This window comes from Gallus gallus, chromosome Z, assembly GCF_016699485.2.
Source record: "Gallus gallus isolate bGalGal1 chromosome Z, bGalGal1.mat.broiler.GRCg7b, whole genome shotgun sequence".
NCBI lineage: Eukaryota > Metazoa > Chordata > Aves > Galliformes > Phasianidae > Gallus > Gallus gallus.
The window spans coordinates 42,379,742-42,396,041 of record NC_052572.1 but is presented as its reverse complement, the minus strand read 5'-3'; the positions used below and the strand labels follow the sequence as shown (position 1 = coordinate 42,396,041).

At 38.1% G+C, this 16,300-nt stretch overlaps 1 protein-coding gene across 5 annotated transcripts in view; it reads left to right on the top strand.

Moving 5' to 3' along the window:
• PTCH1 (patched 1) overlaps nt 1–15,834 on the top strand; it is a 65,746-nt gene extending 49,912 nt beyond the window's left edge. For 4 of the 5 annotated variants that reach the window (NM_204960.3, XM_040655421.2, XM_040655422.2 and 1 more), the window contains 7 exons: nt 961–1,241; nt 2,743–2,880; nt 4,666–4,808; nt 7,776–7,875; nt 9,213–9,467; nt 11,029–11,557; nt 12,638–15,834. In NM_204960.3, coding sequence (NP_990291.3) covers nt 961–1,241; nt 2,743–2,880; nt 4,666–4,808; nt 7,776–7,875; nt 9,213–9,467; nt 11,029–11,556 — 1,445 coding nt within the window. In that variant the 3' untranslated portion in view covers nt 11,557; nt 12,638–15,834. The other variant, XM_040655423.2, reaches the window with a different exon arrangement.
• Nucleotides 15,835–16,300: the final 466 nt, after the last annotated feature.

Below are 16,300 nucleotides of genomic sequence, written 5' to 3'. Positions count from 1 at the left end.
GAATTTATTGGGAAGATTGCTAGTTGCACGCCAGTGGGAAAATGGAGAGGGCAAATGGGGGAGGCCTGATGCACTTGGAAATGTGATTGAGCAAGCTAGCTGTGCTTTGGTGAATCTGAACCCTAGAGGTTTGTGGCAGTCAGCCAAGTCTTGTCTTAATGAAAATTTATAGTTGAGATTATAATAGGGCAAATCATGTTCAGCAAGTAAGCTGAATGACCCTGCAGGGTCTGGAACACACAACGGCAGTAACAAAATGCTTGTTGTGGAAGCTTTTTTTTTTTCTTGTGTTACAGTTGACTTAGCATTAAGCTCAAGAAGAAGTATGGATTGCTTTGGTTTGTCAAATTATTAAAGGATAACAGGTTATGTGCTTCCTTACTGAGCCATTACTTTTATATTAAGGATTTTTTTTTCAGTCATTTGCAAAAGTAACATTGATCTCTGAATCTGGCTCAAAATAGTCAGTGGAAATCTAAAAATTAGCCAACTTCATTGAATATAATTTTCCTCTATTTTTTGTCAGTAGACCTCAGTTAATCTCACGGAAATGACCTCTAATTTCAAAGGAACTGTGTTTGCATAAAGTGTGGATGTAATGTTTAACGTGATGTAATCTTCTATTTTATACTGCAGATAGGGGCTTTTGGCAAGATAGTCGTTAAAATGCACTGTCGCACTGATGAAGACTAAATACATCAAAATGTATCTGTTGCTGTTAAATTATTGTGAAATTGTTTGGGAACCTAATATAGACTGTGTGTGTTCCCTTGCACTGTATGATGAAGTATAGTCATCTTGTGTATTTAGTTTTAAAATCTTGGTTGCTCAAGAGATATAAAATTTAAATTTAAAAACTTCAAGCATTTTGTTATGGAGAACAAAATGTTTGGTTAATCATGCTCTCTGTGTATCTTCTTCTGCCTAAACACACATTTAAACATCGCTATCTTTTTTTAGTTCCAGCGGCTGAGCCCATAGAATATGCTCAGTTTCCTTTCTACCTCAATGGATTACGTGAGACTTCTGACTTTGTGGAAGCTATTGAGAAAGTGAGAGCTATCTGCAATAACTACACAAGCCTCGGGATCGCTAGCTACCCAAATGGTTACCCATTTCTATTCTGGGAGCAGTACATTGGGCTTCGTCATTGGCTCCTCTTATCCATTAGCGTGGTTTTGGCTTGCACGTTTCTGGTGTGTGCCCTCTTCCTCCTAAACCCCTGGACAGCTGGGATCATTGTAAGTTTATTATAAGGGTCTTTGTTGAAGTCAAATTCCTTTCAGCATAGCTCTTGCTGTAGTCGGGAAGGTTTTGTTTATGTCTGGACCTCTGCTGGAGTATGTGTATTGCATCATTCATTATATATTTATTCAACTTGAGAGAGTAGGGTTCACACTAAAGGTACAAACCTTAATAACCTTAATCCCTTGGCCACTTTTTTTTTTATTTTTTCAGTTTTAAATGTTTCTTATTAAGATATATAAACTTTTACCCTTGCTCAAATGCATATTAGCATGAGAAGTAAAGACATAGAGGAAAGTTGAGAATTACGTTGAAGTTACTCCTATTTATTCCTTCTCTTCTTTTATTAGGCAGTGATAGTTATCAAGGCAGTTGCTTGTGACTAACTTACCTGTACATTTTCCTACTGATTTCTGAATGGAGTCTTTCTGGAAAACTGAAATTGTTAGGTTGTACAGTGCGTACTGTGGAGGGAGTGTAACTAGACTATTGATGAGAAAGAGTCACAAAATTCTAAATTGAAGAGAATACTTGTTCATGCTTTTTGTAAGGCATCGTAAGTCTCACAGTATACATTCAAGTTAAATTGAATGATGAGGTGCCTATGTTTAACTTCCATAAACTATTGTGTGGTTTATAAAATGCCTGAAGTAGAAAAGCATAAAATGATTACTGGTTTTTGTAATGTGCGTTTATACGACAGGTATGTTAAAAGATAAATGTTTAGTCTAGAATATTTTTCATAGCACTTAATCAAGCAATTTATGTTATTATTCTTGATTCATTAACTTAAAGAATCATTCATCGTGGTGCATACTTTTTTCCCTTAGAAAAAAAGGGGCTTTTTTCAGAGCCCACCACAATTTTTTGTCAGTCTTTTCTCTTGCTCAGCTTTAGAAACTTTAAAGTTGATTCTACTAATTTTGTTCCCTCCATTTTCCTCAATTTTTTTTTTACAAGGTAGATGAAAGAAGAATAAAACTTTCCCTCAGATGTAACTATTCTTTTTGTTCATGTCAGTCTCTCCAAGTATCTTCAAAGCTCAAAGCCTCTCTGTAACTTGAGAGTCATCAACTGATTATAGCATTCACTTTCTTATAGACTTTAAGCCTACTAAAAGTCATGCTCACATTTACAGTTCTACAAAAAAGTGTTCTGATACCTGTAGTTGGAAGTTACTTTTTGAAAAATTATTGTCATGAAAATGGGTGAGAAAAAAAAAATGCATGGTTTGGTAGTTATCCATTAAAAAAAAATAAAAACAAAACAGTTTTCAAATCACTGGTAAATTGTAACAGAAAATTCAACAGAAAATTGATGCTTGGTCTGATAATTTAGGAGTATAATTTAAACCAGCTCTCCAGCAAGTCTGAGCATAATGACACATAGGATTGCTTTGAGGGGTACATTTTATAGTCAAAAAGTTGTTCTAAGGTATCTTTCTCTTCATTTGTATAGAGTATGAGAAATTACTAATAGCTGTTTGAAATTATCTAGGTGGTGGTGCTGGCTCTGATGACTGTGGAGCTGTTTGGCATGATGGGTTTAATTGGAATAAAACTAAGTGCAGTGCCTGTGGTTATCCTGATTGCTTCTGTTGGAATTGGTGTGGAATTCACTGTTCACATTGCTTTGGTATGTAAAACATTTTCATAGTATTTTAAAATAAAATGTCGTCTATCTTCTAATCACAAATTCTTACTCAGTTTCATTGAATCAGTAACATGATTCTCAGAAGAAAGTAAGTCACAATCTTCAGACAGTTTTTTGTAACATTTGTACTGTTTGAAAGAATTGAGTTGATTTTGATGAAATGTGTGAAGATCTGTGGTTAAGATCACGGGTAAGTATGTTGCATCTAGCTGTCTGATAGATAAATGTAGATAAAGCAAGGCTCTTAATGCATATTATTACAGTCTAGACACTCTTAGCCACTGTCTGCAGTGTGGATGTTGTTGCTGCTGTGCTGTGTCGCTGTTTGCTCCTCCTTGTGTGTATACATTCTGTATTTTGTGGAACAGAAGCCTCTGAAGGAAGGTTTTCAGTGTCACATAATATATTGTTTAATGTCTCCAAACCACTAAAATTCAAATGGATTTGAGTTCATTTTCCACACGAAAAAGATGCAGCTTGTTTTCAGAACTCACTAGTGCACATCAAGCACACAATCTATAGGAAAATGTTTTTCCAACACGATGAGGGAAGCTCTTTATTTATTTTATATATGGGAATGTAAAATATCCTGGATACATTAATTTTCATTCCACAGACCACTATTAATCCAATACTAAAGATTAATATTGCATGTTTTGACTTCCAATGGAAATTGGGGTTGTAAATCTCTCTCTGTATGTGTAAGTACCCATCTTTGGTTTGCCTGTCCCACCAAATCACTTTTTGATGTGCTGACTGATTTCTGCCTTAATTTGTTAGACAAGTGAAAGTAAGATTCTGGAGAAGAGAGACTTAAATACTGGGACCAAGAAGATAACTGCATGAACTCATGTAGTTAGCAGGTGATGGTGAATTCACCTAAGAAAGATTACAAGAAGAGTTATCCCTTAGGCCGCTGTCTTCTCAAACTGTTAAGTGATAGAATGAGGAGACTAGTTAATAAAAACAACACCATCTGAGGATTCCTGGTACCACTTGTTGAATAAGTAGTCTGAGGGAGAAAGACATTTAATGAGTCATAGTATCTCAGATACTACAGTGTTCAGCATTATTCCTATGGCTGCTTGCTTTCAAGTAGTAAAAGATAGAAGAGTGTTAAAGCAGCACACAGTCTACAGAATTACTTTATAACAGTAGGGCTGAATACTCTGACAGCTTTTCATCATTTGGTAATCATGTTGGTCTGGATCCCCAGATATGTGCAAAGAAATGCACTTTACCAACGGACACTTCTTTCTAATGTGACAGAAAGAGCTGATGCTACTACTGAGAACGTGTGCATGAAATTGCAGGCCACCGATCCATGATTAGTGATAAGTGGATAGGAAAACCAGAATCAACGTTGGCTGTTTTTAGAGCAAACTGCCCACTATAGTAACAGAACCTATGTCCCTTCGAGAGTGAGAAGAGTAGCCATGTGATTTTTACACATAAAGTATGAATTGAATTATTTCTGGGTGGAAATAAGCAAAGCTGACAACTTTAAATGTCAACTAGAACAAGAGGACAAAATTGTTTCTGAAACTATTACTCTGTGTAATCAGTGCCTACTCTGGTTTTGTGACTTCAGTAGCAACTTTGTGCTCTGATTGCAGATTCAGGCTGTGTCTGGAAGGTTAGCAACTCTAGAGATATTTTCATACACTGTAGACTGTAATAATTAACTGGCTAAAAACTACATGCTATGAGAAAAACTGTTTGACGTGTATATATATGTGTAATTAAGTGAATTTTGTTGTTTTATAGGCATTTTTAACTGCCATAGGAGATAAGAACCGTAGGGCTGTCCTTGCATTGGAACATATGTTTGCACCAGTGTTGGATGGAGCTGTGTCCACTCTTCTTGGAGTGTTAATGCTTGCAGGATCAGAGTTTGATTTTATTGTCAGGTAAAGCGTTCGTGTGTTTCTTGACTTTATTTTTAGGATAAGAATAAGTATGCTTTTAATATTTAATCGTTTCAATGTATCTGTCCTTTTATTGTTGTGCATGGTGTATCAAGCATGCTTGCACCATGGTCCTGCTTTTCTTCTGTTCTACTAACTCCTTATTGTGTGCTAGACCTAGTAGTTTTGGTATTGCTGGTATTAAAATCTGTTCCAGGCAAATTTGACTCCCAGCATGAAAGGAAGCAAAAATGGCCTCTCTAGCAAAGCTGGCTAATTATGGATTTGAGTCAGTTCAAAACAGCTGATACTGTCCAATGTTAGCTGGGTTTGACGTTTAACTTTTAGATGCTCCAGACTTCTATGCATAAGAATTTGTATTGAAAGGACACACGAACTTACAGATGTGCTGCAACTATGCTGCAAGTGATACTCCCTGAGCCATCTCTTTCTGTTTTATATGACAGGTTTACAGCAGTGCAGAAATTAGGGAGAGAGAAAGAATGCTCTGGTTGGGAGCTAGGGAACCGTAAGCATGACCAGAGAACTTCATATTAAAATTTTGTAAAGCGAAGTCTGAAGGCTCTTCTGTTTAGAACTACAGGTGAACTGTTTCTTGTGGATTTAATTAAGAATGTGAATTTGTCAAATACAAGAGGAGAGCACATTTTGGGCAATTTGAGAAGCACAGTGAAAGAGATCCCAATCTATTCCAAATAGCTCTGTAAAATCTTAGCAGCAAGATGGGTTCTTTTTGGCCAACTTCAGCGTGCAAAAAAACTCAAGCCCTAAACAGGGCTGAGGCAAATAAAAGTTCTCTAAATGGTGATTTAACCATTTAGGTAGATGTAAACTGGATAGATGACTAGACTTCACTGACATCCACTCAACAACAGCAGCAAAATGTTAGAGGCAGAATCTGAGAGAATGGTAGTTGAATCTCATGAAGATTTTTTTATTTATGTTAGTAAGATCTGAAGGCAGCAAGATGGTAGGAAGTTTCCTGTTGGACCTTGTGAAACCTTCCTGGAGATGATTATTACATGGATACTGCATCTCCTGAGATATAATTTCTTTATTCATTTATTTGAGAACAGGATCTTTTTGTTTTATTTGTTTATTGATGTTGAAGAAATAAGGTAGAGTTATTATTTTACGACCTGATCTTGTGAGAGATGGAATGCTTTACTCACTTACTTTACTCACTACTTTACTTAGATTTAACCTAAAACTACAGGGGTACATTGGTCTTCTACTTTCAAATCTAACAGACTAGATTTTGATAAGCATATTTTTGTGTCATAGCAAATAAATGATTGTGGCAGCCCTTCACACCAAATTTGGATTCGATTTTGTCATTTTATAAAATGAGCCTTTCAACTTTTCAACTTATATTATTTTGTTCTTTTTGGCCATCAGTTTCTCATTTTCTAGCACAATCCGACTTTAGTTAACCCTATTTTAATAATACAGTAAAAAAAAAACTATCAGAGTCCACGTATTGTTATAGTGGGTGAAGAAGATTCCAAACTTCCGGAAAGGGGTGGATTAGTCCAACAGTGTGGAAGATTAAGTAAATTAACACACACTGTGTACACCAAGTGGTGAGAGCTAAAATCCTCCTGTTTATCCTAGTGTTAGATGGATGAGATGCAAATGTTTTTAATGCCCGTTGTTGATTTCTGTCCCAGTTTAAAGTTCTGAAGGTTTATGTTAGTAGAGTAGATTGGTTTGCTGATTTTTTTGGTAATGCAAATCAGAAATTTCAAAATGTTTACAATCGCGGAGTATTTGTAGTTTTACAGGAGTCTGAAATATTTGATCAGATGTGGAAATCAGGGCGCAGTAAAGTTTGTTGCCAGCTAGACAGTGTAATCAGCAGACCCATTAGTAACAAACTTGCCCTCGGTTCTTACCCTACCCCTTCTCCTCCAGGAACTTACCAAGACTGGGACCTTGAAATCATTAGTTATAACACAGCCTTAAGTTTAGTCTGAGCCCCAGCTGTGCCAAATACCAACTAGCAAGGCTTTCCTTTTACTGACAGGTTTACCTTGGTATTCATGAAGGATCCCAGACCTTAGCCCTCAACATGGGAAAAGACAACTACTTGTGCGCTTTCTTCTTCTTCCATAGTACTTCACCCTTTATGTTTGAATTGGCTGATGCAAAACAAGAGTATTCAGAGATGCTAAATTGTTCAACAAAAGGTTAGCCTGCAGTGCAGCTCTGCCATTGTGGAGTGCTCTTACTCAGTACAATGCTGAAACTCACTATAGAACAGGCAGCACTTTCTTTGCAGAAAGTGGGTTCCTGTATTGTAAGAAGGTTGCAATTTGAGCTGTTTGGTTAAAACTGGAACTCACAGAATTCTAGGCAGAAAGTTGTGATTAATGAACAGCAAGGGAAAGCCTTACCAGATACACTAGAGATTTAATTAGAGATTCTGCTGTAAGATGCAGAAGCATTTCACAGTGGATTAGCTGCTGCGAGAAGAGTTCTTTTCCTTCTAGGCTAAATTGTTTAAATTCTACACCCTTCACTTCATTTGTTTACTTCTGCTGGGTTTTCACTAATGGGGGCCCCTTTTCATTGTATTTGTGCTTCCACTTCTTTCAGCTATTCACTGCACATTCCATATTTTTGTGTTTGTGTAACACATTCATAAATAACATTGCAAACTTCCAGATTCTGAGAAATTAACGAATGTAATTTTTTTCTTTCCTTTATGAACTAACACTTTGTGTTGTGGAGTGTGGCTTGTCTAATTTAAAAATTTAAAAAACAAACACAACACTATGTCTATATAGAGAAAATAATATAATTGTTTAGTACAATATGAAATGTACTTTAGATTCAATTTCATGTATGTATTATCCTAATGTATTTAGGAGTAGTTTGTAATCTCTTATTACTAACAACATTTGTGGCTCCTCTCTCCTTCCCCCAATCCCATAAACCTCACTTCAGGTATTTCTTTGCTGTTTTGGCAATCTTAACCATTCTGGGAGTTCTCAATGGATTGGTGCTGCTTCCTGTTCTTCTTTCTTTCTTTGGACCATACCCTGAGGTTAGTAAAACTAACAGTGAACAAAAGAAATAATATTATTGTCTTTGCACCTTCCAGATCCCCTCCTCTTTCCTAGGAACTTTTTGTATTTTCTTGGATTTTTAAACGTTTAAAATTCTTACTCTAGTTTTATTTTAAATTTGCTATATTTATTTATTTATTTGATATTCTTCTACTTATATTTTAAATTATGGGTTTTTTTTTAATAATTATTGTTTTAGAGACTGACAGCAAGCTAGGTACAAATGTAGGTTTAAGTGCACTTTTCAAAGCACGCTGTGAGTACAAACTAGTCTGTAAAATCAGACTTTTCCCCAGTATTTCACAAAAGGCCGTTCCTTTTGTACATATACTTTCTCCTTTCTTACCTCACTGCCTCTATTGCATTCCTCAAAATATTTAACTGTGGAGACCACCAGGAAGGCCTGTGCGGGCCAACATACACCAGTGGTGGTCTAGAGACCACACCTTTATAACCATGACCAGAAGTCTGCCAAAAGGCTCCCCTGTCCGTGCGATATGTTCTTGGCTCAAGGAGAGTTCTTAACAGGCTGAAAGTTTCACTTAGATATCGATGATTTTACAGTATGAAACCCAAATCCAGTAACAACAAACAAACAAAAAATCCCCCGATTCATATATTTGATTCTTCGTTACCTAAGCTATGCTTAACACAATTACGGTGTTACTTATGGAAGACTTTATTACGCATCAGTAGAAGTATGCTGTGCTTCATGGGGCAGTGTATGAGTGTGTATGAAAGGTACTACATAATTTAGGTATGTAGCAGTAGAAACACTTGAGGTGTTTGTTTTGTATTAGTAAGACATTTTTTACAATAGTGTGATATCTCTCATCTTCATAACAGATAGTCCCTTATTCAAACAGCATATACATACATGTTATTATAATTGTATTAACGTTATTTATGTATTCATCTCTGTTTGCAAATAGCCACTGAAGTATACTATACTTACATGTTTCATTTATGAAATCACTCCTAATATCTTCTGAAGGGGGAGAGAAGCCCACATATTTTTTATATATCTGTAAGTGCTAATGTATTTGCATGTACAAATACATGCTGAAATAATACCTAGAAAAATTTCTGTAATTGTTTTCACGTAGATATCTGCAAAAGGAGATCTTGTCTTTCTTTCAAGCATTTTCTTCAGTTTAGTAGAAATGTTCATCAGGAATCTGGTGCTAAGGTTCTTACAGCATTGAAGAGTATACTTGGCAGAGGAATATTTGTATTAAGCAATAATGATTAAAAGGGTAATGTTAGTTGCATGTTACGGAATACTTGCAATTATAGTTAGCATTGTCATCATCAGGTTTCTCCAGCCTGTGGTCGAAACAGATTACCTACACCATCTCCTGAGCCACCTCCGAGTATTGTGAGGTTTGCACTGCCGCCTGGGCACACAAATAATGGGTCAGATTCGTCTGATTCAGAGTACAGCTCTCAAACCACCGTGTCAGGCATCAGTGAGGAGCTCCATCATTATGAGGCCACCCAAAGCCCTGGGATACCAGTCCATCAAGTAGTAGTGGAAGCCACTGAGAATCCTGTCTTTGCAAGATCCACTGTAAGTATCTCACATGTTGACTGCTGGAAGGGCAAGAATGTTTGAGAATTTTTATTTATATCTGGGTTTTTTTGGAAGACTGTTTCATATTTCTAGCTAATTATGCTTCATGACTTTGTGCCGAAACTTAGAGCACATGTAAATGGAGGAGGAAGGCTTTTCTTGAGGATCAAGTTGGGTATGAGATGATGGTTCAAAGGTGAGGACTTTGGCATGTATAGTTGTTATTTCATCATGCTGGCAACAGCACAGGAGAGAGCTCGCACTCTGTTTGATGACTGCCCTACATGACCTGTTAAACAGTGAGTCAGGACTGATGAAGAGATTCAGACCTCTTCCACATAGCCCCTTCTGGATCACCATCTCATATACCTCTTTTTGACAGCAAACTTTGGGGAGTAAGATTTAGAGTCCAGAAGAAAAATCCAAATCTTGTGCCTGTTGCATCTTGCTACTGGGTTGGCATAACTGCAGTTTCAAAGGAAAGTGAAAAAACTCTTGTCTCCTACCCCTGCTGATGCTCATGCTGAGCAGCAATGTGGATCTGTTTTTGTTCAGCAGAGGCCTAGAAATAGGTACAAGCAGAGCCACATTTGAAGTTAGTCACGGTTTATTGACTAGTGTGGCTGCTGTGCTTCACGCTTTTTACAGAAATCAGAAAACAGATTCCTACAGTCTATGCAAACTACTCTACTAACATCCTGTGTATATACCCTGCATGGAGTAGAGGCTTTTCCAAATGCCTGCACTTCTGCCTGCACTTCTGCTTGCTGAATCACTTGAGATGAAGTGCTTGTTACCCATCGTTTTGAAAACGTGGTCCAGCATGTAGGAAGTTTATAATATTTTCAGCTACGATCCTGCACTTATGCTTTTCAGGTTTTTATAACTTCAGACAAAAACTATTTGGAAAAATCAATAGTTATAAGACTCCAGAATATTACTTTTGTAGAGTCAGAGCCTAGAATAAAATGTAGGAAAGCATAGCATTTGTTGTCCTTTCTTTGACGAGGCCTCACCTCGAGTACTGTGTTCAGTTTTGGGCACCTCAGTACAAGAAGGACATGGAGGTACTGAAGCAGGTCCAGAGAAGGGCAACGAGGCTAGTGAAGGGCTTGGAGAATCAGCCCTACGAGGAGAGGCTGAGGGAGCTGGGGCTGTTTAGTCTGGGGAAGAGGAGGCTGAGGGGAGACCTTATTACTCTCTTCCAGTACCTGAAAGGTGCTTACAGTGAGAGCGGGCTAGGTCTCTTCTCACTCGTGACAGGTGACAAGACAAGGGGAAATGGCCTCAAGTTGCACCAAGGTAAGTTTAGGTTGGATGTTAGGAAACACTTCTTTACAGAAAGGGTGGATAAACACTGGAATAGGCTCCCCAGGGAGGTGGTTGAGTGACCATCCCTGGATGTGTTTAAGAGCTGTTTGGATGTGGTGCTCAGAGATATGATTTAGCAGAGGGTTGTTAGAGTTAGGGTACCATGGTTAGGCAGCAGCTGGACTTGAGTCCAACCTGTGTAATTCTATGATTCTATGACAGAGGCATAACTGCATCTGTCTTTCAGGTGGTACAGCCAGAGTCAAGGCATCAGTCAAGTCCCAGATTGCAATCAAATCCAGAGGCTGGCACACAGCAGGTGTGGCATCAGGGCAGACAACCCAAGCAGGAAGTGAGGGAAGGACTGCGACCACCTCCTTACCGCCCTCGCAGGGACGCTTTTGAAATTTCTACTGAAGGGCATTCAGGACCTAGCAATAAGGATCGCTTGAACCACAAGGCTCATTCTCATAACATGAGAAGCCCAGCATTTGGTGCCATGGGTGTTCCAGGATCTGCCTACTGCCAGCCTATCACTACTGTGACTGCTTCGGCTTCAGTGACTGTTGCTGTCCACCCTGCTGTGCACAGCCACAACTCTTGCAGAGGGAGCTTTCCATCCTGTGAAGAATACAATGAAGATGACCGTGGGATGTTTGAGGACCCCCATGTGCCTTTTAATGTGCGGTGTGAAAGAAGAAATTCTAAAGTAGAAGTTATAGAGCTTCAGGATGTCGAATGTGAGGAGAGGACAGCTGGCAAAATCTCAGAATAAGGTGAGCCTTTCTTCCTGATCTGTGAGATTTGTGTATGTCAGGCAACGATGTGCAAAAGAAAGGGGCAAGATAAAGTTTCTCTGGAAGACTTCAGATAAGTTTGCTTCTTGGTTCCTTATCTTAAATGTGCTGACTGTGAACACATTTCATTTTGCACTAGATAACATTGCACATTACAGCACTAGCAATGCATGGGTTGTCCATAAATGAACTATTTTCAAGCACTTTGCAAAGTGAATACATATGGTACAGTCTCGGTTTACTACATGGGGAAGGTGAAGCATGTTGTGTTATGTGTTCTGAACTGCATTTACTGTTTATACTCTGCATATATATACTCTGCATGTATATACTCTGCATTTACTGTTGATAGATTCTGTCCTCTGGTTACTGAATGACATAGTCTAGGAGAGTGTAAAATTGCCTACTACTTCAAGAGTCATCTCCTAAAGAAAATTCAGTGAAAATTCACTGTAGTGAGGACTGAATCCACTGGAGAGATGGTCTGAATGAGAGAAGAGAGGAAGGCCTCACCTTGCCCAGTACTCTGCTGAGCTGTAGGGCGTCCCCTGAGCTGTGTTCAGAGACCTGCCCAGCCTGTTCACAGCTTGGAGGAGTCCTTGGGTATAAATGGCATAAAGTTTCTTTCCACGCATCTCAATGCGCAAATTAGGCGCAAATAGTCCTGAATGCCTTCAGCCTCACAGTCTAGAAACATTGCAGGTAATAGTATTGAATAAGGTAATACTTGGGCTCAGCTTTTACTAGTTTAACTGCAATCTGAGTTTCAGCTGAACCCAGTGTCTTTTACAGCTTATCACTCCCTGAAGTGGCCATTGGTTTTGACTGAATTTGTGGCAGGAATCTAGAGCTGGGCACTCACAAATGAAAGCATCTGCATTTGTTCTTTCTTTACCAGGAAGTTCAGGACTGAGGTGAAAGAAAAGTGCATGTTTCCTGACTGCTAACTGTAACCATAAGTATCATGAAGCAAGTCTTAGATTAGCTTAATTTGTTTGTTTTCTTGAGCTGTAATGAATGTTTATTTATTGTTTTTTTTTCCTTCTTTTATTTTTAAAGGATGGTAACTGAAGGGAAGAGGAGGCCAAAGATTGAAAACTGTTTTTCCAGAACTGCTTGAAAAGAACTGCTCGACATTGTAGAAAAGGACGTGCTGCATCAGGACAACAGTTTACTGTTACTGTAACCTATTGTATAATTTTGTTAAATATGTCTTTAAGTATTTAAAAGATGTACACATATGTAATATACAAGAAAACAATGTAAAGTAGTATAATCTGGAGTCATTTGGCTTCAGACAACAGAGTGGGGACGTTATCATTTGTGTTCTGTACTTATTGTACATTGATCTCTGTGCCACAACTAAGCTTAAACTAGTTCTAAATTTCAGCATAAATTGCTGCTGCTTAAATATTGTATAATTTACTTGTATAATTCTATGCAAATATTGCTTATGTAATAGGATTTTTTTGTAAAGGTACGTGTCTGTTTAAAATATTTTAAATCTGCGTATCACAGCCCTGTGGTAGTATGAAATGTTACTGTTAACTTTCAAACACGCTATGCGTGGTAATTTTTTTAAAATAAGCAAATATGAAGAAAAGCATGTTAATCTTGGAGGCTTAAATAGGTTTAGCTATGTGCAGTTTTTGGTTTTTTGTACTGATGTGTGCATCTGGAACTGTGCATGCCTGCATATGTATGTTCCTGGTGTACTGTAGTTTCTCTTTTACTTTATGGTAACCCTCAGTGGGCTTATAAACCCACTGATGCTGATGTGAGTCTGCCTTTCCCTCCTAGGAGGCAGTAGTGAAAACTGCATTGGTGTTTACTACCATATACCATAGGCTGCCACCATCAAAGGCCCAAGATAAAATGAAAGAGAAGACAGGGGGCCAGGGTTTGGGATTGTGGTTCCACTTCCCACACTATGAATGACTTGGTTCATATGACTACGGTCAAGTCATGTAACTGCCCTGTCCCTCAGTTTCTGATTCTGTAAAATGGGTATAAGTATACTTACCTACCTCCCAGGACAGTTATGAGGCTTAATTACTGTTCATGAAGTGCTTTGATGTTTTTGTGAAAGGTGTCAGGTAAGTGCAAACAACTATGACCATTATTTTGTCAATTCCAAAGGTGCTGGTAGTTATAGAAATTCCATGAACTTTATCTTGATGTTGATACTGTTAACTATGAGTGACATTAGAAGCTGAATAACGGAGTTGTCAGATGGGAGGCCACAGCTCAGCTTTGTCCTTACGGTATTCAAAGCAGTATCTTCTGTCACCTTATTTTCATGGCAGGAAGGAGGTTAATAGTAAGCGATAAAAATCAAATGGAAGGATAAAAAAGTATATAAAAATCTTCTGTTTTCACTTATTAAGTATAAGTGGCCTTCTGTTGGGTCCAGGGCTGTAATTAATGACACACAGAGCCTGGGGTGTTCTTTTCTCTGTTGTTTGTATTTTCCCATGCTGCATTGGCACTTTTTAATTAAAACAGCTTAATGGGGATCTCTTTGCAAAACTAATTTAGCTTTTTGTATTATTATTTTTTAACTAAAGATGGATTGCTGCAGGTGAAGGGTCTGAAAAAAATGCTACAATATGTGTTCTGGTTGGAAAGAAACTCTAAGAGTGGAGAACCTTAGTTTAAATTATGAGAAGTTTTCATTTTCTCTGTCATCCACCTTCTCCATCTGTTTTTCTGCCCTTCTACGAGCTGTTTTTTAGAGCAAGTAGAAATACAAATGTATTTTCAGAGCCAAATAAACATGGCCAGCATTCAGTTTCTGAACACGGTACTGGTGAGGCTTTTCTGTAAGCGTGGTACCTAAATGGTAGTGGTTGATTCTTGGATGGTAAAGGGTATTTCTCCAGTGACTTCAGGGAGTCTTATCTTTGCCCACAGACCTTCCTAGCGCAGCAAATGGGGATAACTAGAATGCACAAGTTTCCATGCCTTTTTGCTCACTTGAAAACACTTTGATATGAGGCACTTGTTTACAGATCTCCAATGTGAATGCTCGAAGAGCAGGTGAGAGCCTGGTATTGGTCCCATGATACATAAGCTACTGTTTCAATGTACACTAAGGGTTAATGTCGCAACTGCCTACTGGTCCAGTTCACTGTCTAGCCTGAAGAACCTTAATGACAAATAGATGAGGGGCCCCAATTTAGCACTAGCAGCATAGTGACCTCAGATCATAAAAACTCTGCAACAAAACTGTATGATACTAATTGGAAGCTACCTTCAACTGCCAAGTGTGTGTGTGCTCCTGTGTCAGAGGTCAGCAGGGCTCCCACTGACACCGCTGCTGCCTGGCTGCAGGGCTGAGGCCTCGCTCTCTCCTCCTCCGTTGGGCACTGGTGGCCAGGAGCAGACCAGGAGAGCGCAGCATCTCCACCTGCCCTGGCCTTTTCCTCCTCCCAACACGCCTGTGCCTGAAAAGCTGCCTGCTGCCTCTGCGCAGTGTGTGCCTTCTTTCCAACATCAATCATATTGGCCAAGGTTGAACTCAGTGGCTGGCAATGTTTGTTTGAGTTTTGTTTTTTAACTTTTTTAATTATGGATGATATTTATATTTTTGTATCATAAGAATGTTTTCTTACAGTATTTGTCATGCCAGTTTATAACAGAAGAAATGCAGGGATTTTATTTCTATTGGAAACACTATTACAGCTATGTTTTTACTTTTTAATGGATTTTTATTTGTATAGAGTGCTTACTAATGTTAAATAGGAAAGAGTATATAACATTTACATTAAGAACTCTTCGTAGCTTTTAGCGTAAGGAGTTAAAAGGAAAAAATATTCAAACTGGGTCTCATTGCCTGCCTGTTTTGGTAGGAGTGGGTTTGTGTCATTTCAGCTACAAAGATAAAATTATGCCATATAATTTATTTATATGAAAATCTATTTTTGTAGTGTACATAGTAGTCATCAAGTCTTTTGACAGAAGTATATTTTTAAAGAGTTATATGTAATGATGATACCAATATGTTTTGCAACACTGCTGAGATGTGATTACGGTGCACACTTTTCCTTGTAAACCCCCTAGCAGAAAAGAAAGTGTTTTAACAGTGTTAAGAGAGAGTGTGAATATTCATACAATTCTGAACTGTGTTTTAGTTCCGTTTGTGATCTAGTGTGGTTCTCATTTTAAACTTTGAATGGAAACTGTACAAACTCTCTAAATACTAATGTTCAAACACTGATAGAAATTCTAACATGAATAAAAACTATTATAACTTACTGGTTATGGATGTGTTTGTTTTATAGAAAGCTTTTTTATAGAGTAGTCAGCTATGCAGATGCAGTCATGCAATTATGCTGATTTGAAGCATGGATTTGGGATGTTTTAGTATTGAGGGTGTTTAGGAGGCTCAGATTCAGCCCATTTTGGAGCCAGAGCCAATTCTAAAATTGTGTCTAAAATTGTGCTTATCTATTGATTCTGTTGCTCTGTCTGTGTTAGGAGGATGTGGTTAGGACTGGATTACGCATTTCATTTTCATTCTGAGGAAAACATTTTACAAAAACATTCAACAGAAGTAAAGCAATCTGTGTATGGATTTTGGGGGGTTAGAAATAGGAGGAAGTTTCTTGGCTTTTCTGTTCTCTGGTTTGTTTCTTAAAATGTATTAGAGAAATAAGCTGCTTTTCCCACCTTTATGGAGCATCAGCATTACAGTTCTAAAAACTGCATCACTCCTTAAGA